The sequence below is a fragment of the Lepisosteus oculatus genome, chromosome 1 (assembly GCF_040954835.1).
Source record: "Lepisosteus oculatus isolate fLepOcu1 chromosome 1, fLepOcu1.hap2, whole genome shotgun sequence".
Lineage (NCBI taxonomy): Eukaryota > Metazoa > Chordata > Actinopteri > Semionotiformes > Lepisosteidae > Lepisosteus > Lepisosteus oculatus.
Window position 1 is genome coordinate 46,226,918 of NC_090696.1, and position 25,709 is coordinate 46,252,626.

A 25,709-nucleotide genomic window follows, 5' to 3' on the forward strand; every position below is an offset into this window, starting at 1 on the left:
ATCTACTGGATAAAATGCATCAGAGTTTGTACAGACGGTGCTAGAGCAGTGACAAGCTGACACAACGGTGTAGTTGCACGAATTAGAGAGGTTTCTCCAGAAATGAATGGACGCATTGCAACATCCACCGCGAGACCTTTACCGTCAAGAAAATGCCTGACGATTTTAAATCTGTTAGACTCTGTTGTGAATTGTATCAAGGCTCGAAAAAAGAATTCACATCTGCTTTGCTCGACTAAACAGGCTCACCCCTCTCACTGAAATGGTGCTTTTTATTGTTTATTTTTATTTGATGTTGTTCCTGTTTTTTTTTCTGTAAAGCGCTTTGAGAAGCCACCTTTAAAGGCGCTATATAAAATAGTTTATTATTATATTATTTATTATGTGTGTGTGCGAAATGCGCACTCATGTTGGTCATTGAGAATTTCTTGGGTTCCTATGAGAAGATGACTTGTAGGTGGTACTTGGATGCTTTGGTTTGATCAGGGGCGGTACTTGGTCCAAAAAGTTTGAGAACCACTGGTTTAGAACATCTTATGAAGTGTTGTTTTTTTTCCCTCATCTCCAGTAAATTAAAATCCAAAGAGGACCTGCCAATTTCTATTTTGAAAACAACCTTTTTGGTCAATGATAAAAGTGACTTTGTGTATATTGCTATCTGGACAATGGGAAAATAATATTGAAAGCGCAGGTGAAATTTGATTTCTAAGAAGGAAAAACTACAGTATTGCAAGAAGTATCCAATCTGGCAAAAATACTGAAGAACCTAAGAGAAAAGGTACAAAAGGGGTAGTTTTGAATAACACGAAAGACACGACGGAGGAAGGGCTTGATAATTCTTTGGAAAGGAATGTCCTGAAGTATGTTAAAGGACAGTCACAGGGGATGGCAGGTGTGTTCCAGTTCTGAGATCCTCAGAATTGGAAGCTGCCAAGTAGTCACTTAAAAAGATCAGATTGCATCACTTCCAAATACCAAGAACAAAATGCATGTCTGTAGTTAAAGCAGCCCTGAAGATTACACTTCAGCCAGCTGAGTCTTTCATTTTTATTTTGTTACTTATATCCATTCAAAAAATAAACAACACATTCTGGAATCTATCAGTTTTTCTTCTTGGTATTGAATTAACAGGTTTTCAAAAGGAGCATTCATAAGGTAGAGATATGAAAGTACAGTCCAGCTATTTCCCTTTTATCCCATGGAAGAAAATGCTTGGTGTAGTGTTCCAGCAGAATTTCAGTATGAAGTATCAGGAAGCAAAATGCAACAATTGTTGTTGCACACAAAGTAAGCACCAAATAAAACACAAAGGGCATATCCTAGACATAAGTAGTTGACTAGAGCAGTTTAAGATACTAAGGTACCATGTTGTACCTTTTGAAATTCCCAAATTAATTTAAATTTTCAAAAGTAGTAGTTCTTATTTAAAGCACACGTTTGGGTCAGTTTCACAGATGTGTTTTCAAAATGGCTGCCAAACCACAAAAGGCCCTGTACACTAATATATAACTGTGTCCAAGAGCATTAGGCATTTCACAACGTTTTACTCTTTGATAAATTTTTTTTCTTTATGCAGGGACACAATCCTGTGGTAATCTACTGAAATTGTAGCCATTTTCTTTTAAGCTAATTTTTAACACTGATGGAACTTTAAAGTACATTGAAGTAGTCTTTTAGCTTTGTAGATGCGAAGAAGGGACACATTATTTTAATGATGATATTAGTAAAGGTATTCCATGACAGACTGTTTATCTGTAGTTTTTGTTTCTACAGTGCTTCAGTTTAGTTGCTCATGTACCATTTACTGTGAGTTGCCACGATCACATTTTTGAAAAGTGATTAATGCAAATTAAAGAATGCTTAATGACAAGCTTGGTTTCTTTCCACTCACATTAAACTGTGTTCATAACATAATTTATATAGTTGTAGAATGAAATAATGGAGGCTTTCAAATTGTTGATGGCCACAGCATACAATATACAGATGCAGCCATTCAAAATGCGCGGGCGATACCGCTTTATTTTCCGGTACGCTGTACGCAGTCTACCGCGAGTTACCGGTAAATACCGCGAGTTTCCGGTAAATACCGCGAGTTACCGTAAATTATCCTATAATACGACAAGCAAAATAATAGTATCCAGAATTTCCGCAAGGTGGAGCTAATAAAGCTCAACCTCTCATGTTTGAGCTGTCGCCACAAAGTCTTTAACGAAGATATTACTAATAGTATTAATAATGAATGACCTTGGACAAGCTGTAAGTGTAAACTCAAAGTATTGCCCTGGTCAACATTCTTTTTTTCATTGACCGTCTTTGTAAAAGTAACACCACAGCATTTTGCAATCACGCATTTGTTTCCAATCATGCAAAGTACAGTAATTTTTGAGAATCGATTCACCATGCCTTTCACATGCTCATAAAAGAGATTGATTTAGGAACATAAACATATTACCGTATGCAAACTGTACTGTATACAGTATGTATATGTATATTTAATGTCTTAACTGTGCCCGTTTAAGTATTGAATATTTATATGGAATTTTACCACTGAAGGGAAATCTTAGTGCCTGAGTATAAAAAGAATAGGAGCATACTGCAACGCGTGTGAAGGCCATAAACAATATTAATTTTGGAACTTAAAACATACAGTATATGGCTGGTCTCGGTACTTTAAAGAAAACATACACACCAATATTCCATTTCTCCCTAAACATTTTAAGCATCGAAGTCTTTAACTAACGTGATACCGGAGTCAACAAGCATACTTTTAGAATTTGATTAAAAGGGAATATAATATGGAATTGCGTATCTCAAGAAATTAATAACGATATAATTATATTCATGTTGCAAAAAAACTGCAATGGACATAAAAACTCCCTTGCTTTTAACAGAGCGTTCCATAATTTCTAACTACGAAAATGATTTAAACTGCGACACCTATCATTCAACCAGAGCTCGAAATATCACAAGGATCCTCTAGAGCACAGCAAAGACTGTATTAAAAGAATCGCGTATCTCAAGAAATTAATAAGATATAATTATATCCGTGTACTGCAACAGGGCTGTGTAGGGCTGTTTCACCTCTGTCTTCATGTGACTCGATTCAAAAGCCATTTAGCAAAGAGGGGATGAGAAGAGTGACAAACTAGTATACAGTACAGTACTTCAGATCTTTTTTTCTGAACCGGGGAAAATCTGATCATGTTTCTCTATAACAATAATAAAAAACATTGCCACACCCGGACTGTTAAGCCAACGCATTAGCACGTCGAAGCCCATTGAGGAGCTGGGCGCAATAACTGTTTTGTCCCTTGATTTACTGATCTGCATCAATTACAGAAATCGAGTTCCTGCTCTTTGCAGACGAACTGGTCCTGCTGTCGCCCACAGAAAAGAGGCTGGAGCAGCACTGTCAGACCTGGGCGCTGACAGTCAATCTGGACAAGACCAGAGTTATGGTTTTCTTTTCCAGAAAAAAAGCCAGACCCCCATTAGTCTTCCTGAGATCGTCGGATTATGAACGAATAAAGCATCTTATTAAAAACGCGTTTGCTTTTGTCTGGGTATTTACTTTGTAATCTGTGGTTTACATCTACTGTATTGTTTTGAGATGCCACTTTTAAAGGTGATATGTAAAATAAAGTTTTTTATTATTGTTATAGAGAAACATGATCAGATTTTCCCTGGTTCAGTAAAAAGACGATTAGAAAGAAGCATGTTCCCATCCAGGTACTGACCAGGCTCACACCTGCGTAGCTTCAGTGGGCTGCCAAGTGTGAGTTGCAGGGTGATATGGCTGCTGGCTGTAGTGCACTAATTTATGAAAACCTGATGCAGTATATTGAAAGAAGAAAAGAAAATATTCTGTTTTATTTTAAAGAATTATTTTTTGTCATACCAATATGTCATACACATATTTCAGGATTTTCATTGCGATAACATATGAACAGCTGGTTTTCTTTAAGTGGGTAGTCCTAGCTGAATTATCCACTGAGAACAAACCATTTTAGTGGGAATGTGCCCAAGGACTAAACTACATAAAACATTTTAAGAGCATAAAAGGATTTTGTGGGATCTTGTTAGACATATTAATCAGAAAGTTGAGTAGAAAGCTTTATGGGAATATAAACAATTTCTTCAATCTTTTTCATTTCCATATAATTCATGGGGTGCTTCATTTAATGTTAGCAGGTCATCAATTCTGTTAAAATGTATTCTTTGTGGTTAGTCTTTTTTAAGAAACATGCTTCTTTCTAATGTGCACGTACTGTATCATCTATGAAAGATAAGGGGTAGTCTAATACAGCTGAAATAAAACATCTTTAATATACAGTTATTAAAAAGTCTTGACATTTACAATGTCATAATTTAGAAGGATAGACACAGTAACATTGAAGTAATGCAAATTATTTTTGTGCGTGATATAAAGACTTATGGTTTGCAGAAATACATTTGAAATTATAGAATACTTATTAAATTATTAAAAGGAGGAAGTCCAGCTGTGTTAAATTAATTTCTGTCAAAACTGTATAAAGTGTTTGTTCAAACTATGTGTCTTAAGCTTAAACTGCAGTTTTGTTTGCAATTAATGTGATTAATGGCATTCTTCCATAAGTTAAGATGGCAGATGTCATTATAAAACTTTAAGGTCAACAAAATAACTGCTTAGTTTTACCTAATTTTCGGTAGATATTGTGTAGTTAATAATTATAACCAAAGGTCAATGAAACTAAACGTAGGCCTGGCCCAGAACCGACATCAAAAACTTGGATACTCATTTTAAAGTAAAATGTAATCTTGCTGTCTCTTGTTGATCTCCAGAAATTCTCTTAAATACAATAATGATAAAATAAATATACTAACATTAAAGTTAAATAAACTAACATTAGATGATACAGCTGTAATAAGTCATCTGTAATATACAGTATAGTGTATGTTATTTTAAAAGGGAATTTTGTTCATAGAGTTCTAATGCAAGTTTCTTATCCATACAGTACCACACTTTGATTTTCATTAATTTGCTTTTATATAAATTCAGTATAGTGTAATAGTTTACTCTAATAATCTTACTAAAAGGATAATGCATAGCAAGACATTTTTTGAACATTTACATCAAAGCTTGGGGGAATTACAGTATGCTGTAGCACATAACTCAGTAGAATTTCTGCCTCCTGATAAAACCACCTGCCTTAAAATTATATTTTGGTGACTCTCTAATTTAATGTAAAGACTGAAGAAAGAAATGAGTTGTAAGTAGAGATATAAAAGTCTGCTCATTTAAGCACATTTTAAATTTAATCAGACTGTCAGTATATATATATTCATTTTTTCCATTCAGACATGATAATGGTTTAAATATCCATGACTTAATTTCACTGCTTGAAACTGCACTGACCATCAATGAAATGTGGAGCTGAGGAACATGAAATGTTAAAAAGAATGTATAGCAAACCTACCACAGATTCACTGACACTGTAAATGAATCTGTTTAGCTAAAGGGCTATGTTTCGCTGTAAAATCAACATAAGCAATCAGGGAAATGGTTTTTGATTTAGCAAGTTTGCCTTTTCATTTACATTCTGCTGTGTAGTGAGACGAAAAGTGCTATATAAATGCAAGGAACTATAATTATGTTATAATTGCTATAAATCTGTCATTTGTTTTCAGTTAGCACTCTCTGGAATACTTGTCTAAAATGTTGAATAAAATGATTGATTTGTAAAAAGAAAAAAGATTCGAAATATCCCTGGGCTTTCATCATGGTTGCTTCATGGTGTTAAATGCTTCTCTATGTATTGGGTGTAACATACTGTACTTAGACTTCATTTAACTGTTAATGATCATTTTGTAGATGCACAGTTACACAAATGTCTGGAAATAGAGAATCATATGTATGCATTCTTCCCCTCAATAGCAGAAAAACAATAGTGCATTATTTTTTGTCTAACCTTATAAATCTGACATTTACTAAAGTAGAATGGGTTTTGATCTGTGCATAGGCACATTGTTATACATTGTCAGGCCTTTTTACAGTTTGATACAATAGTGAATTTTCTACTTAAATTTCCCATTTTAAATTATCTCTTAAAGTGCTATTTCAATCATGAGATAAGATATGCTCTAGATAATAAGAGCAGGTGTTTCAGGTTTACTAATACTGTTAAATACATCCACTAGCAAATAAATGGGTGTAACTGGGATAACTGAGGAGGAACCATTCAAAATTATTTTGCTATCATTTTGCCCTGTCATTTTAATTTGCATAGATTTTATAAGCCCATAACTAGAAGTGTAAATTACTTCCCAATTAAACCACTTTATTTTGTGGAGTAGATTTTCCTTGTTAATGTAGTTAGTCTGTTTTGGTTTTACACAATAGTTTGGGTACTTACACATTTTCAAAAGATTGGTTAGATATCAGAGGTACATCTCATCTTATTTTGTTATACAAGATAATACAACACAGGATTGATATTTTATATTTTTCTGTTAGTGCAAAAATATATAAATTGTTTTAGATTTATAGCTTATGGAACATTTATCTGTATATCTCCTTGTTGCTTTAAAAATACGTTAAATTGGAGTCAGAAATATTTATATGAACTCTTTGAAAATAATGGAGCAATACTAAATCCGCCATTTTATTTTCCATATTTTGTCATATTCTCAGTCATGTTTGAGTATCTAAAACTCACCCTGCACTCCACTGACTGCCTGACTGTGGAGTTTTATCCAGTCAGCCTATGGGACTGATGAAGTCATTATCATAATTAGAGTAGCTTAAGAGGTCAAGATTCTTAGGGATGATGTTCTAATCAACTAAATTTGTTCTAACTTTTTCTTAATAGGAATTTGTGTCTCATATTGCTTTCAGTGTTGACATAGAAGAGCGCTCTAATCCGATTATTTTTTCTCAGCAGAACTGTTTCTCTGATAGTATGTTTCTTGTTATTGTTAGGTGGTATAAGACCTTATTTAAATCACGTTTGTATGTCTTGACAAAGGATTGGTGTGCTAAACATTGATAGAGTATTGTGATGCGTTGTGCTTTTGTAACTCTCTGAGCAACTTCTGTTGGGCAGCCCCTCATTATTTGTGTGTGTGTGTTAATTTTCATCTAGGCTACTTGTTAGAGATTCTGACAATGAGAGTAAAGAAAAATAATGATTGACTTAATGCAGAAACATTCATATAAATACAAATGAAAGAGTGAAGTACATCATTTGAGTTGTGATCTGTTGAGCATGTTTCTTTTGTTTCCTTAATTCAGCCTGTTCTTGAATTAAGGAAATACAGTGATTGAATTTTACATAAAGCATTTGAGGCTTCAGAGCACTACTATTAGAATGTCAGGAAAAATAAACTGCATTTCTCAACCTGCAGTTTTTTTTTGTAGAGGTTCTGCTACTTAAAAGATGTTTTGCTGGCCCACAGAAAAATTATGAATTTCCTGTAGACTTGAGTATGTAAGTCTTGATATGAGACCGTCAAGACAAATGAAGTTTTTCAACTTATAAAACGTTTGAAAACTTCACAACAAAGATTCGATCTGTAATAAAGTACCTGAGGAGTTACCCTAAACAAAGACTATATGTCTGGTGTGTGTATAGTACGTTGATCATAGTCTTAGTCTCAGTTTCCAATCACATTATGTGTCCTGATACATACATAAAGCCTTTTCAAGACTGGGCATGACAACCTGGCTGAAGTGTAGCCTTAGCCTAAGCACCTTAGCCTTATGTGCTTAATTGGCAATCCAGAGCAAACGAGGAAAATTTCAGAACAAACTCTTAACATTAATTATTTATAAGCATTATTAATCTTACTGTGTATAACACTGGCACGTGGAAATTTATGTAATCCCTAAATGTTTCCTGGAATAATTCCCATTCCCAGTGTCAATGCAAAAAAAAAAGTTTCTGGAGAACAGGAAAAGTTTAATAAAATAATTGAATAAAATGAGTAAGAAAAAGCAAACTGACTTAAATTTGAAAATTTACACTAAAATTTGAGGTCACTTTTCTATTTTGAAATGCATTCATGATGAATGTGATGTTATTTGTTGAAATGTGAATGGTTGACTTAATTTTGGATTTTATTGTGAATGTTACTGAGCAGATGGAAAAGTAAACTACATTATTTATCCTGTGTGTCTTTTGGTGTTATCTGCATGTTTTATTCTTCTCAGATCTTCAAAATGATGAGACTTTTTAACTCCATGCGATACATATTGTAACGCAACGGGGGCTCAGGCGGGCGCCCTTGCCGCATTAGGTCGGCCCCCCACCGTCGGGGGCTCGAACCCGGGACTCCCGCGTCTCTCTGCAGCGACCCAGCCCCGTGAGCTAAAGAGAGATCTCTCTACAGCCCAGTAGCTGTAGTCCTGCTATCACAGGGAAGGGCGGCGACATCACCTGCTCTGGTACGCCGGCTCTTACACAGTGCCTGTCGGCCGTAAGCGTTACACTCTCCCCCGCTTAAATCGTCGTCCCCGGCAAAGGGCTATCCCACCCCGCTCTTACACCAATGTAACGCAACGTGGGCTCAGGCGGGCACCCTTGCCGCATTAGGTCGGCCCCATCCCGACTGAGGCTCGAACCCGGGACTCCCGCGTCTCTCTGCAGCGACCTAGCCCCGTGAGCTAAAGAGAGATCTCTCTGGAAGCATTTAGCAGTTTAAAACAAATTTGAAGACAAAATAAATGTATCTTTTTAAATGTACACTGCTCTTGATTCTGTTTTGTTTTTTATAAGAACAGTTATAAAATAAGAGAAGGTCATTTGACCCATCTTTATCATTTGATAGTAAGTGCCTAGTTGATTCAGTGGCAGATGAGCTGAGTGATTTTACTGTAATTATGCTAGATTTGGAAAGGTACACGGTATGTTAACAGAATTTCACCAAATAATTTCAAGCATTACAAAGTTTTGGAGTTACAAAGTAAAGTTCTGTTCCTCTCCAATGAGAAAACAGAGGAGCATTCTTCAGAAAACTAGTTTTGTTAATGGGAAATCATGAACATTTTTAGTGTATTATTTTTGTTAGGGGATTATTTGTTTTAGATATTAAAATAGGAATCTAAGGTCACTAGACCACCAGATGGATTCCTAAACAATGGTTATCCTGTTTCCTGTTTTTTATTTAGAATATCCCTGTTTTTAGCTGTTGTGCTGGAGAAAACAGACCTCTAGTTTTTCTGGAGATGTCTTGAAAATCTGAGATGTACTGCATACTATATGTGTCTGGGAAAGTTTCAGATTCATGTTTCACCTGTTACAAACCTGTTTTCATGTACCAATTTAACTTTTCTTTGAATTTCCATCAGTTGTTTTTTGTTAAAGAGCAAATGTTATTCTGTCTTATAGTTAACTTTATTACAGTACAGTAATGCTTTGTGAAGAGTGGATTTGCCTGATACTGACCAGATACTGATCTTTCTAGACTGTCAGGATTTTCATGTTTAATACAACGTAATCAGTCAGCGGGTATTTTTTGAAGATCTTTGTATGGCATTTTCTATGAAAATTCTATGAAAATTTTAATTTGCAATGAGAAAAAATGGCCAGTATGTAATGTGATACTTTTCCTTAGAAACAAGCTTCACTTGAGATAAATAAAAATTAAAACAAAACTCTTGTTAGTTGGAAACTACAAAAAAAGCATGGAGGAAAGTGTTCCGGTAGGTCTGCATATTTTCTGTAGTTACTGTATGTGAAAAAGGCTTTAATATTTTTTTAATGCCACTTCTCTGTATGTTAGAAATTTTATAATTCATCATTATTCCAATAGATAGTTCTTCAAAATTGTTAATATTGTTAAAAATGACTTACTCTACTTAACGGGGAAAATGTTAAGCAGCAGCACATGTTTATAATGAGAGCTTGTACTCTTAGATAATTTTTTTCATTTGCCCCAGAAAACATTACATATTACATCTTCTATTTCAAAAACACTGAATTATTGAACCAGAAGACAGGATAATGCTTTGGATTGCTGGGTATTCTGGGAAAGGACTACTGAAATATATTTGCCCAGATGGGATTCAAATGCAATTTTAAAAATCAATTCAGTTTGGTTGGCAGTCCAGATTGGCTGGTGGCTTTGGTGAGCTTGAATTAATCAGAATTTGTATTACAGGAAATAAACTATTAAATCTGCTGCAGAAAGGGAACTAGCTTTAGAAAATCTTGAAAGTAAAATCTGTACCAGTATAATTGCTTTGTCATAGAACACAAAGCACACAAGCCGTTATTTTTGTTTTATACACTATAGTGATGAGAAGAATTTCAGTTGTAATAGTTTTGTTTACATCTGAAACTATCCCTTGTTGCTATTGGGATCATTATTTACAACATTAAACTGTAAGTTAGTGAACACTTTGTGAAGTCTTTACATACTAATAAAACTAGAAAACATTATATATGGTACTCTCAGTGCAAAATATATATTATTTCTTATCTGTGTGTGAAGCTGTATTTCCAGATGTCTGTCTGGCTTCGTGTTCATAATTGCCTTAAGTATGTGATTAAGGATTTATACCAGACTCATCTCTGCTCCTGTCATTGATTAATTGCTACACACAAACCACTAGAGTAAGGAGCCTTTCATTATAGCTGGGCTTTTGTGATGTGCATCTAAGTGGAATGTGGTTATTTTTTAAAAATATTTCTAAATCCCAGGTACATTTTCCTCAGACCAGAAGATAGACATTTAACATTATTTTGAAGAACTAAAATTTAATGTACTGTGCACAATCAGCTACAAAAGCTGTATATTCACATAGCTTGATTAAAAACAGACTGTATGAGACTGCTTTGAGAATATCAAAACAGTGTCAAAATAGAATTTTCACCCAACATCAGTGTTGAACTCATTATGTTGGGAAACAATGATTAGTATTTACAAAAAATGAAAGCACCCATCTTCAAAGTACTATTATGGAAACAGACAGCTGTCTCGGTGCTGAATTAATTTTATTTTTATATATGAATATATATTATATATGAGCTGCAGCTCTTTTAAATGTATTTCCTCCCGCATGTATTATATATCCTGACGTGGACTGGTATCCTCCCATTGTGTATCCAGCCCTTGCACCCATTCCTTGCCAGGTTAGGCTCCATTGTTAGCCGTGACCCTGCAGAGGATAAAGCTGTTTAGAAAACAAATGGATGGATGTACAGTATTATATGTCTTGGACTTTAATTATGGGCATTCTTTTACACTGCTAAAAAAAATGGTTCTGTGTTTGACAAAGTATTTCAACAAGACTGCTCTTAATTTTTATTATGTTTATAGATAGGCAGGTGGTAAATTGCATTTAATGTATGTGTGCATCACCATAGATGTTGTACACCGTACTGTAACAGAACAAAAGGTATTACAGATGCAGCCATTCAAAATGGGTGAGGTATTTCGCGGCATACCGCGACACGCCCACCGGGGTATCACGCGGTTCACGTGTGTCACGTGACTAACTATCCGGCGTCGCCTTGTAAAACCGCCAGGGGGAGCTTAACCTCTCATGTACAGCATTTGAGCCTTTAATTTTGAACTGTGTATTACAGCATGTTAATCATCAGTCATTAAAATGTTGGTATATTTTATGAAAGCAAGATTGCTCAGTTGGACAAAAGTACACAACCTACCTTTATCAGAAATATTTATGCATCAAAGCCTTTACTGAAGATATTACTAATAGTATTAATAATGGATGACTTTGGACAAGCTGTATACTCAAAGTATAATTTCTTTAGCACATTTGTACAAGCACTTGGAATCTGTCCAAGCCATACTTTGTCAGGCATTTTGTTTTACTTCAACGGGCATAAAAACTTCCTTGCTTTTAACAGGGCGTTTCATAATTTCTAACTACGAAAATGATTTAAAATGTGACACCTATCGTTCAACTAGAGCTTAAAATATCACAAGGATCCTCAAGAGCACAGCAAAAAGTGTATTAAAAGACACTTGTATTTATCAACGCTTTCTTTTCTTATGGAACCACTTCAGAGGGGTATTCCAGGAATCGGCACTTTAAAGAAAAAAATACACACCAGTATTCCATTTCTCCCTAAACATTGTAAGCTTCAAAGTCTTTAACTAACGTGATACCGGAGTCAACAAGCATACTTTTAGAATTTGATTAAAAGGGAATATAATATGGAATCGCTTATCTCAAGAATTTAAGAACGGTATGATTATATCCGTGTACTGCGGCAGGGCTGTGTAGGGCTGTTTCGCCTGCCTGTTCATGCGAGCTGTCTTGTAGCCTACTGGTCTAGGTGCGTGACTACCAACTGGCAGGTTGTGTGTTCGAATCGAGCTGGTGCTGGACCTTTCATTTTTATTTATTTTTTAATCGCGTAACATAAACATATTACCGTATGCAAACTGTACTGTATACAGTATGTATATGTATATTTAATGTCTTAACTGTGCCCGTTTAAGTATTGAATATTCATATCTAATTTTACCACTGAAGGGAAATCTTAGTAGCTGAGCATAAAAAAAATAGGAGCATACTGTAACGCGTGTGAAGGCCATAAACGATATTAATTTTGGAACATAAACATACAGTATATGGCTGGTCTCGGTACTTTAAAGAAAACATACATGAAACATGGTTTCATTATGACCAGAATCGGTCTTGAGATATTTTTAACTTGATTTACAGTATTTGAGAGGTATGTCTTAACACCGATACTACAGTGCTTAAGTACTGCTCACGTATATGTTTCTAGGTTTATATTATGCATTTCATACGGTCAAATTACTTTTGAGCAACTAATAAGAAGCGCGAAACGGTATGCGTTTTAGTTTCGTTTTGTGCTGGGACCCGTGGATTGATTAGAGATATCAAGTACATACAAGTCATTTTTTAAATGTTGTAGTTCGTCTTGAAAAAATGTTACGAGTACATCATCTATCAACAATTACACAGGTTCTGTTTCCATATTGCGGATTTTGGTTACGTAATATTATTTTCTAGATTTCACATTGTGAATATGATGGGATGTCTGATGGGATGTTTCTAAAAATCCATCCTCTGTAACACGTCTTCTCTAGTTGTCCTGCATATGTATTCGCTAATGAAGCTGTGTGTTCTGAGCCTGGATCTCTACATTTCTGTATGAACCAGCTTAGAGGGCTAAAGACAGCTTGTGTTTAAATTGAGTGTAAGGCAATTTATGCTTCGAAAGTCATGGTCAGCATTTATTTTTGTACTGTGCTGTAAACTTGTTCTGTGCCAAGTCACATTATTTTATAGCGTTTTTATAGCGTTATCAAATCCGGTGGCGCTGTGTGTTAGTTTCCTGACTCCCATGTCACATGGTCTGTGATTGAAACCTGTAAAACCGGTTTAATTCGTCACAGCCAGCACTCTTCAGGTGTGAGGGTCTTCTGCTCAGAATGAAACGCTAAAATGTTTGTGTATATTCTAATGGTAGTGGGGGCAGGGTGTGTGGGAACAGGTTTGGTTGAAATTGCATTGGAGATCTATGTTCTTCACACCTGAAACATTTTCTCTGAAAGCATTTTCTTCGCAGTTTAACCGATCTTGTTACAGCATGTTACAGTTTACTATTATTAACCATATTAATTTTAAGTGCTTAATGTAAAATCTTGTAAAAATATATTTTCATTGTTCAAATATACATTAAGTCTGACTATCATATAATAAGTTAAATACAAAACTAAAGAAAAAATAGGGTTTAATATAATTCAAAATATTTTGCTAACAATGTTAACTGTTTATGAATAATAAAATGTATTAACTAAGGAGTAGGATGGCACAGTTGTTAATATGTTTTTTGTTTTGTTTCTTTTTCATAAATACAACAGTAGTACCTGATGTCTCAGTGGCTTTCAAAATTAAATTATGCATGCAAACCTGTGAACTAGAAAGATAACTAAGATATCCACCCATTATATTCCATAATATCCATGAAATATATGGCGCTGAAATATGTGTGACGCAGTGGTGGCCTGACACAGTGAGGTGCCCTGGCAGCTGTATGATGCAGTGGTGGCCTGGCACGGTGAGGTGCGCTTGCAGCTATGTGACGCAGTGGTGGCCTGGCACGGTGAGGTGCGCTGGCAGCTGTGTGATGCAGTGATGGCCTGGCACGGTGAGGTGCGCTGGCAGCTGGGTGATGCAGTGGTGGTCGGGTATGTAGAGGTGCACTGGCAGCTGTGTGTTGTGACGCAGTGGTGGCCTGGCACGGTGAGGTGCGCTGGCAGCTGTGTGATGCAGTGGTGGCCTGGCACGGTGAGGTGCGCTGGCAGCTGTGTGGTGTGACGCAGTGGTGGCCTGGTACGGTGAGGTGCGCTGTGTCACATAGCTGCCAGCGCACCTCACCGTGCCAGGCCACCACTGCATCATACAGCTGCCAGGGCACCTCACTGTGTCAGGCCACCACTGCGTAACACCACATAGCTGCCAGCGCACCTCACCATGCCAGGCCATCACTGAGTCAGAGATTAAATAAAACCTCACTCGCACCAAACAAATTTATATTTCTAAATATCACAACATGATCGAATTTAAGTCATTTTAATAACAATGAATAGTCACCTAGGTGTTACAATATAAACATTTATATTGATTTAAATAACGTTTTGATTTAAATCGCAAATGCGGGTTTAAATATGTGTTTTTTGATTCACAATCAGACAAATGCAATATAAATTGATATCTTTGTCTTCTAAGTATCTTAATAAACTTTCAGCATAGCTTTCTCCCCATTTAAATTTATTTTGGGATCAAACGTGGAAAGATTAGATTGTAATCGTTTTTATTTTTTAAATACATTTTAAAAAAGTGTAATCTATACTAAAAAGCTGTACACCACCTGCTATAAAGATACATATTGTAATACTTTGGGGTTCGGATAGGACAGACACAAGAACTCAGACTTGCGGAGTTAAAGCAAGTTAAAGCCTTGATTTTATATATCACCTTTAAAAGTGGCATCTCAAAGCAAAGTAAATACCCAACACTGATTGTACCCATCTGTCATGCTAATAAAGCAGCTTGAATTGAATTGAGGGGGGGGGGGTATATTTGCTTTGTGTATAAAGTACATTGTGAATGTTTTCACAGCCTTCACTTTGTCGTTTTTATGCCATTTTTTGACCACGCACGAATATTCCTATGTCCGTATCTTCGCAAGGGAATCAGTGTGAATTTTAATACTAATTAAATGACCGCGGGCACTTTCCACCCCCTCTACATTCTCAGAGTAGAACAGACTAACCTTCTAATGAAAGACGGTCCACACCCCACAGACAGGAAAAGTGCCCACCGGCACTTAAACTTAATATGGTCAGTAACAGTAAACAGTAACATGGTCAGAAGGAGCACGTACAAACGTTTCCGAAATAACCTAATGATGCTTAAAATGTTTAGGGAGAAAGTGGAATACTGGTGTGTATTTTTTCTTTAAACTACCAATACCAGCCATATACAGTCTGTAACGTAGGGATTTCTATATGTCTTTATTTAGTGGTTACATTAGTGACAAAGGCTAAACTTTTAGCTTCAGTAACGTGTACATATCTCCCCTTTTTATAAAACGACTTGGTTGAAAACCGTTCCAGAGCCATCAGTGAAAAGTACATCATGAAATGCCTCTCCCTGTTCAATCCACTGGAAAAAAGAAAAGGAGCATAAAGCTTCTGATGGTCATAAACGATATTCATTTAGAGCAGCATCAGAGGTATGTTTTTAACTGCACTGCATTGGAGAGAATACCATAGTGTGTGTTTTTTTTTTTACTCCCTGGCGGAAACTGGCTTCCAGAAGAATCAGTATGGCTCAGAGATTAAATAAAACTTCACAGACATTAACGAAGAGCATAACGTGTGTACTGTATACACTGCAAGTACAACCCCCCTCTCTGCAGGAGTGCTGGCTGTGACGAATTGAACCGGTTTCACGGGTATTTTCAAAGTAGGAGGCGAGATTTCCAGCGAAAGACACCTCCCCCCCCTTAAAAACCCAGTAAGTACAGTACTTACTAGTTAAAGGCTAGGCTCCCGACTACGGCGAAAGGAACCCTTCTTTCATTAGAAGACAATGAACATATTTTAGCCCTGAATGAATTAATAGCAAACATGGTTTACATAAAAGACATTTTTCCAAGAAAGTTTAGCCTTTGTCACTAATGAAACCACTAAATAAAGACATAAATATAAAAATCTTAAGATTTTTAAAATACATGACTTTGCTAAAATTTATTTGAAAATAAAAACAATTACAACCGCCAGGGGAGAGAGAGAACAGGGGAGGGATGTTGGTTTTGCATAAGGGGCGGGGCTATGGAAATGTGTAGTTACATGTTCTGGCTGTTTGTGAATTATCGTTGTTGAGTATGGAGTGTTGAGGTATTGATTTTGTGTAATGCTTTATGTTGAAAATTGAGGTGGATTTTGTTTATGATAAACAGGATAAACTGGGATGGGAGGAAGGTTTGGTTTTGCATAAGGGGCGGGATTATGATAATTGGAGGACTTTGCGAGAGTAAAATGGTTTGATTATTTGATTTTGTATTGTGGTTGTTATCTATGTTTTTGGTTGGTATTATGTTTATATGGTTGTTTTTGTTGGTTGGTTGTTATTATGGTTATTAATAATACGATCTATAGTTGAAATCTGAGCCTAAATAAAAAGAAAAAGCAAGTGATTAGGTTTATGAGCAATCTAATTACTTATTCGTTTAAAACACTATATAAAATAAAGTTTATTATTAATTTGCTGGACAGAGCGGTGAACATTATTATGCATAAGACAAAGATAACGATCCTGATCAGTTTAGAAATCTGTGTACGCTATAAGGTTTTTACTTCTTAAACTTTTAAAATACACATTTTGAATAGAAAGAAATCCTCTTCCTGGTACAGTATGTATAGCAAACCAGCACGTCTTTTTTCTCCAATCAGAGGGGTGTCAGATGGTGTCAGCCAATCACCATTTTGAAGCCCTACCATAATCTCTGGTATGGGGAGACCCCAGAATTCTGTCCCATAGTTTAGACAGATGATAGATACTTTTATTGATCCCGTGAGGGAAATAAAGTAAATAATTTTCATTTTAGGAAATCTATTAAACGCTCAGTTAAAAGCAACGGCGATTGTCTGTTATAGTGGACATAAAAACAAGAGTTCGCTGGCATTATATCCTAGAAGACACAGACTGGCGCCAGACCGGTAAAATGCCTGATGAACTAGGGATTGGACAGTTTCCAAGTGCTTGTACAATCGATGGAAATGTTCAAATAAATGTGCAAAAGAAATAAACAAAATAATCATTTATTTCTTTATTATATTTGGTAGCTAATGTCCTCTCTTTGCTAGTTAGTGGCTGTGTTTCTGCGTTGGGTAGCAACGGGTGACTGTTCTCAGGCGGAAGATGTAAACAGCTTAATGTTCGTGTTAAATATTTTTTTTTAAATTCAATTAAACGGGCACAGTTAAGACATTAAATATACATATACATACTGTATACAGTACAGATTGCATACGGTAATATGTTTATGTTACGCGATTAAAAAATAAATAAATAAAAATGAAAAGTCCAGCACCAGCTGGATTCGAACACACAACCTGTCAGTTGGTAGTCACGCACCTAGACCAGTCAGCAAGACAGCTCGCATGAACAGGCAGGCGAAACAGCCCTACACAGCCCTGCCGCAGTACACGGATATAATCATACCGTTATTAAATTCTTGAGATACGCGATTCCATATTATATTCCCTTTTAATCAAATTCTAAAAGTATGCCTGTTGACTCCGGTATCACGTTAAAGACTTCGAAGCTTACAATGTTTAGGGAGAAATCTTTAAAGTACCAAGACCAGCTATATACTGTATGTTTATGTTCCAAAATTAATATCGTTTATGGCCTTCACACGCGTTACAGTATGCTCCTATTCTTTTTATGCTCAGCTACTAAGATTTCCCTTCAGTGGTAAAATTCAATATCTACAACGGGCACAGTAAAGACGTTTACAGTAAGTCTTTCTACGACAGACCAACGGACCACGAGTGCCCCTGTCGGGCAACCAATCACGTACCACGGTATTTTGCGTCATCGCGCGTCACGGTGCACGACGCCGTAGCCAATTACCTCTGGTACGTGTCTGTACCGCGCACTTTGAATGGCTGCATCTGTATGTAGCTTAAAGTGCCATTTTTACAAGTGGACAAGGAACCATACTGTATACCTTGCCAGTTGCCACAGTTCGTAGGTTTGTCAATGTGACAGACATTGCAAGTAATCAAGTGGGAGGTTGTCCTCCCAATTCTAATAATGCACAGAGATTTGGCAAAAATTGTGTGAAAGATGACACACCTTTTTTGTGCAGTTAAATTATCATAGAAATATTATGTTGACATGGAAGTTGTTTTTTTATAATAACAGAATGACTTCACTTTTTGTATCTTTTTTTCTTTTCCTTCCTTTTTAACCATAATAAATAAGTCATGTTTATCTCAGAAAGAAATGACTGCATTATTTACTCAACTCTGACCTGAGAATGTTATTGTTTTACCAATTGTAGCTGATCAAAATCATGAGGGTTGCAATTGGAGTGCTCTCTGTGCAATTCTGTTTTATGTTGCAAAGAAAACTTGTCAGGCCATATATTATTTAACAAAATACAATCTGCACTTTGTAAAAAAATTATTCAAGTATTGCTCCCATGGAGCAAATTTATAGATAGGGAAAAAATAACTTGTAAAAACATAACAGTAAGTTCACAGATTGTAAAAATTCTCATTATCTGTAATTATTGTGGAAACCAACATAATCTGGAAACTCATTTGAAGTCAGATCATCTAATCTTCCAGTTTGGTCAGGGTCTTTACTATTTTACTTGACACTTAATCTAAAAAGTGTTTATTGGACAAATAATAGGAATTCTTTATAGAGCAGCCTCACCACAAGAGCTGCTGCCGATTACCAAGCAGAGCAACTAACCATCTGAAAGCAAAATATTGAACTGTACAGAACCTTACGTACAAAAACTTAACTGATACTCTGTTCTATTAGAAGCTCCCTGTGTCATGGTTTGCAAAGTGTTCATCAGGATGTTCCACATTCCTAGAGACTTAAAACATTTCCAACGTTTGTTACATTCTACATTGCATGTTCAAGTTCTATATATTTTATACTTAATCTTGTTTTTAAACCAAACAATTTCAATAAAGATTCAGTGATCTTTATTTTACAGGAGATTGAGATACCTACATACAGGACTTAAATGCAAATAATATATTGTGTGTTCATTTGTTTGTTTTCTTTTTAGTTCATAATTGAAGATATGAAGCAGCAGCAAACTAACAAACACAGTAATCTGCACAGAGAAGATCAGCATATCACAATTGAAGAGCTGTGGAAATGCTGGAAATCATCAGAAGGTACTGGTTTCTCTCTTCATAATACTTAACATAATACCAACAGTCATCCTAGTGTACTTTACATAGTCCTTATACAAATTCAAGTTCACAATCCAGTCCAGAAATCTGTTGAGAGCCCTTCCACGTCAGCAAGTGCTGCTCAGCTAGCGCAATGCTAGAGTCAAGGTATTTTTCATAGCACGCTTTCCTCTTAAATTACACAATATCAGTTGGGTGCTGTTACTGTATACAGTATGCACGTATCATCTCCCAATCACATTTAATTCAAATTAAAATGTGAGTTTATAATAAGTTAAATTATTTTAAACTGCCAAGTGTTCACCTTCATTGATAAATCTTTATCCATTTCTGTGCAAACCTTTGAACTTCAAAACAAATATGCAAAACTGCATTAAACATCATTAGGAATTGGGAAAAGCATGTAGCATGTAGTGAGAAAACCTTCTTCATATGACCACCTGGGGTGTTACTTGTCTATTTACAGTATTCAATTGTGCATGTCTGAGTAAAAATGAAAATATTTTACTGTAGATGTACTACAGCTAAAAGGATTACTTTTTTCTGATACACCACAAGATTTCCAAATATATGCGATAATAGTGTGCTTTTTGAAAAACCATTTGGGAGCTGTGGGTATATTTTCTAACTGAAGAGCTGCTTTAAGTTTAATAACTGCCCCTGTTTATTAAATCTGAAGCTTTACATCAGAAAGCAATATGAATTGCTGTAAGTTGGAGACACTAAACACAACCAACACCATACTGTTACCTTTACTGTTATCTTTACTGAGGTTTTCTATGGTTTTAGCAGGTCTTCACTTTACTTTAAGGTACTTAACCTTGGGATTGCTATAATAGGCCATACACCATTTTCTTTAATTGTATAGTATAATAAAACACAGTAAAGACATGTGAAAATAGAGAAAAACACAAAAACACTTTAGGTCTATACAATCTATATCGGCTCATTGGGCCAGAGCACATTCCTGATCTCATTGTGTGAAGTGAACGGAGACAGGTCAGTCCATCATAGTAGTACTCTCTCCTGGGTGTGGTTGAGTGGACTGAAGCTGTGGAGGCAAAACGCATAGCTCAAGGACACGGGCAATGGCATCAACAGCAGATCTAAGTTTGGAATACTAACCACTGCAATTCCATACTTTTTTTCTGCACAGTTCAGACTCATTTGCCATATAGAACATGACCTTTAACTCCCATGGCTTAATTTGATTTACATTTAAAAAATTAGGCACCCACGGCTGCACAGTGTGTCTGTTATGTAGTAGGAATAGAAGTACACTTTGGTCTCGATAAAATTACTTTTTTTACAAACTCACTCAGTCCTGTTCAAAGCATCATTACCATGTATTTAAGGTGTTGAAAACATTATAATGACTATATTGTTTAACAGTGATATTATGAGAAGTAATTGTGGGAGTCAGATACATCTTTACTATTTTCATTGAGAATTATTTTTTAATCTATATTGTACTTGGTTTGAATATTTTGCTTGACTAGGTTCTACATTTAAATAAAAAACTGTTTTGTAGTACATTCCTATAATTGTAATGAAAATGTCATTTATATAATGGTACAATAGTCAGTATAGTTAAAGGTTAAATGTTCATTTACCATTAAGAGGGTTATATGGTTTACAGTTTTTAGATTTAATGTATAACTTAAGTAGCTAGTTTTCTAAAAGTTAATTTTTTTTAAATAATTGGGTGGAAAACATAGAAATTAATATATATATATACAGTATATACTATATACATCTAAAATAGAAAAAGACTTTTCTTAGGCTGGGCTGTTCTCAACTTTATAAAGATAGAATGGGCATGGCTTTAAAAGGCTTACTTTCTACAAAGACCTCTGGCCATTCTTTAATAAGGTTTAAAATGTCTTTCTTCTATATTACATGACTTATTACTGAGCAAAATACTCTCAAGCATTGTGTAGTACAGTATTTTGTTACACTAGTGGGGAAGAAGTATCAAGGGTAACATTTCAGTTCTGACAAGAACATTATCAGCAGGCATTCATGCAGTTCGCTGGAAAGAAGGGTAATTATTCCCTTTGTGAGGTGTGCTTTGAGCTCACATTGTATAGTTTGTTCAAAGCTTGTACTGCCAGCACTACTACAAGCAATTCTGAACCAGAATTAACCTATCCTTAGGAGTGTGACATTAGTATTACCAGGTTTTTGAGTTAATGCTGAGATAAAGTAATATTAGTATATTATGCAAATATATACTTGTTGACATGCACACATATTGAATTTTAAAATCCTCATTCATTAGAGTTAAAGATTAATTTATACAAGCTTATGAATTGACTTTGAAAATCACTGATAAATTATCTTACTATAAAATGGGATAATGAAGGGAGATTTATTCTTCTTGTGTTCTGTTTTTTTTGGGGAAAAAAGGATGTAGACATATGTCAAGAGAGGAAACCACCACCCTTCATCTCCCATTGGTGTCTGAATACAGATGTAGCTACAGCACTGTTACCCTATATTCAAGTTTCATATATTCCTGCAACAGTGGCCTATGTTACAGGCCATAACAGACTTTAAAGCAGTGGAGAAAATGATAGATGTTTTTTCTGTATATAAAGATATTAACAGTGCTGTTGGTGCTATAATGTCATTATATATATATATGTGCTGGTATATCATTTAGTGCACAATCTTATCATCAATGAGCAGAATGCAATGATAATAATTGGTTGTGCTATTATTTCAAAGATGCTGCAAAATAATAAAACCATGCTAGTTAATAAAATAGTGGATTGCATGTGAAATTAATGTAATACAATTCTGTTCTGTATTGACAGTTTTTAATGAATTACCCTCAAAATGTTGTGTCTCTATTGGCATTGGAATATTCTGGAAAAGTGAAGAATTAGGAAAAAATAGTCTAACTTAGTCACAAATTTATGTAAACATCTAATCACTGAGCAGCCTGTTGTACACTTTATCTGTGATACGTTTTGCCAAACTTGACCTGAATATGTAAAACGTGCAATGCAGTATAAAGATCAGCAGTAGTAACTCAGCACAGTTTAAACAGCAGACTGGACTGTCATGGAGAATCTCTGTGAAAACGATGATCAGGACCATTAATGTGGCTTAGTGGCACAGAAGAGTAGTGTAGTTTATGGGTTCTCTCACTAAACATTAGTATGTATATTTTAATTTTCTTTAATTTTGCATAAGAACATATTACAAATGGGAGGAAGCCATTCAGCCTTTCTAGCTCATTTCATCATAGGTTGCTAGTAGCTAATTGATCTGAAGATCTCTTCCATTTCATGAAACAGGGTATCAGCTTTGACAAAATGGCAGGGTTGTTTGTTCCAGACTCACACAACCTTTTGTTTAAATCGGTGCCTCCTATTCTCGGTTTTAAATGCATTTCCAAGTGATTTCTATTTGTGTTCTCTGCTTCGTGTTTCGCTTTTGATCCTGCAGAAATCCTTTAAGTTGATTTTCTTCTTTTCTGTAATGTAGTGACGAGAGTGCTTCATTTCTAAACCATATACTGTATATTTATTATATTTGAAAACAAAATGGTTTTAATTAAAATTCTACATTTTTTATAAATCCTAAAATTGTTTGCTTTAGGACTGCTCTCCCACCTTGTCTGCAAGATGTGAATGGTGTTTCAATTGCAAGAGATACTTCTTACTTATAGTTTCATCAAACATTTGTTTAGTTTTAATACTACAGCTTATTTTTGATACTTGTATGTAACTTGTATGTCTAGAATTTTATCAGTGTAGGTTTTACAGGATCTGTACAAGGATGACTACTATCGTATATCGATGATCTTGATTCCGATATCGGTAAACTAGTCATGTTTGCAGAGGATTCACAAACACTGTAGAAGCAGCAAATGAAATTCAGAAAGATTTAAATAAAATTCCAGATTAAGCAAATACCTGCAGGTAGACAAGTGCAGTGTTATGAATGCAGGCAGAAGAAACAGAAACTATAAATATAAAAGAGGAAACGCAGAGCTAGAAAAGCTTACTTTCAAGAAAAAAATATCTAAATTATGTCAACATAAACATCTTCTAGACACTGTAGGGGAGCAGTGAAAAAGGCAAACAAAATACTTGAGATTAGTAGTTGAAGCCAATAAAATTTAAATCAAGGGATGTCATGTTAAATTTGTATTATGCAGTAGTAAGGCCTCATTTAGAATATTGTGTATAGTTTTAGGCAAAATGTTAAAGAAAAGATATTGCTGGACTAGAGAAGAGCAACAAGAAAACATTCTGAAGTTTAAGGAAATATCCTACACTGATAGATCAAAGGAACTGAACCTTTGATTCATTCATTTTAGTGAATGAATAGAAAAGAGAAAACTATGAGGAGTCTGTACCTGATACAAGTATTCAGTATCTTTAAAGACTGATAAAGAATGCAGTAGATTATTTAGAACTGTGAAACACAAGCTAGAAGGAACAAGTGGAGACTATATGGCAGTGTTTTTAAAACTGGGAACAAGAGGCACTTCTTTACCTGAAGTGTTGTGGTAATATGGAACAAGCTACCCAGCCATGTTACTGAAGCCAATGCCCTAGCCTGGATTACATCCTTGAATCAATTAACTATGTACTACAAGTTTGACTCCTCTCATTTATAACCATTCTTATGTTTTTATGAATACTAACTTTAAAAGCTAAACATATAATATACTCTTTGTATCTATTACTGTTGTTATTTTTAAAGAGCTAAATATCAAGTTATCAAGACCTACCTTTTTAAATTAATGTTTCTCTAACCTTACATGTTAGGCTTATTCTATATTTAATTGACTTGATATTTGAGAATAGTCATTACATTAGCTCATCGTCTCATCAGTGAATATTATTCCTGTCTTTAGTGACTCCTGGAAGAATTGTATTAATGGCATATGACTTGTGTCCTTAAGTACTAATGTTAGAATACCATCAGGCTTCTTAACATTTATTTTAAGTGCTTCTGGTACCAGTACTACTTCTGCCTACTTTCTTCTAATTTAATATAAAATTTAACTTTATCTTTGTTCGGAGTGAGGAATGTGTCTTCTTTGACAAAATAATTAAGAGTAGTATTCCTCTCATATGTCCGGTAATTTGCCTTTCATTGACTAAGCTTCCCATGTTTATCAGATACATTGTTTTATATCTTACCTTTAAAAATGGGAATACTGAAAAACCTATAACTTCCATTACAGTATTCTTCTCTATTTCTCTCTTGGTCATTCTAATATTACATTTTACCTGGGTCTCAATTTGATATATTCCAGGTATTTAGCAGGAAGTGCTTTATATAGCTATATATTGTATATTGCCTTATTGACTTGTTTCACTTTAATGGCTAGACAGCCACTGCTTTCTAGTCTGTACTTTACTTACTCTTGGAATTAATCTATTCTGTGCTTCAAGCTGAATATCATTAAATATAGGCCAACCAATATACTAAACCCCTTTTACTTAATTAAACTCATGTCTTCTTTGTCTGCTTTGCTGAAATTGTAAACTTTTTTGAGTTCTACCTGTACAGTTTCAAAATATTGTGGAAAGCACACCATATAATGAACACAATTCCCAATTGTTCTATCACCTTTTTTTCCTTACATGTCTTGATTGATTGAAAACCGTATATGAATACAGACATTTCTTTAGTGAGCTGCATAACTTAGTAAGCAAGTAATTGTTAGCCAAGTCATTGTAAATGTTAAAAAGACATGTATTAAAGATTTGTGATATTGACCGTTTTTCATCATGCTACAATGAGAGTTCCTTTTTCTTAGTCTGACTTACCTGCTCGTTTAAATTCTGTTTCATAGAAGATTTGCTTCATTCTTCATGTGATAATTTAGTATCATTCGTGTACAGTTTTGCTATTGTAGAGGATGTAAGGTCACAGCACAGCTCAGCGAAGGTTTAAAATAAGTTTTACTTTATGAAAGAAGGCCTTTTTCCAGAGAACACCCACAAAGACGCAGCGTGTATCCTTTTGTGGTGCTCTGAAGCCCAGCATTTTCAGAAAGGTTTTATAGTGTTAACACAGCTAATACTAATACAGCTCTGGTCACTTTTTATTACTACCTTGGATGGCTCTTTTTGATAAGGCTATCCCCACCATTTAGTTAATTCTGAAACAGATGCATCTTTCTGATTCTGCGGGGAGTCTTCTGATTATAAGAAAAAATATGTCTTTAGACAACTAAAAAGATATATAAACATTATAAACATTATTACTATAAATTCAGTTAAGTCACCCTTTCAGCA

General features: G+C 35.2%; 1 protein-coding gene across 1 annotated transcript in view; it reads left to right on the forward strand.

Moving 5' to 3' along the window:
- The window catches only part of stim2b (stromal interaction molecule 2b), a 92,722-nt gene that overhangs the window by 54,083 nt on the left and 12,930 nt on the right, over positions 1–25,709 (forward strand). Inside the window, exon 3 of the mRNA XM_006629586.3 lies at positions 19,311–19,422. Within this exon, the coding sequence (XP_006629649.2) occupies positions 19,311–19,422 (112 nt within the window). The remainder of the gene's footprint in view (positions 1–19,310; positions 19,423–25,709) is intronic.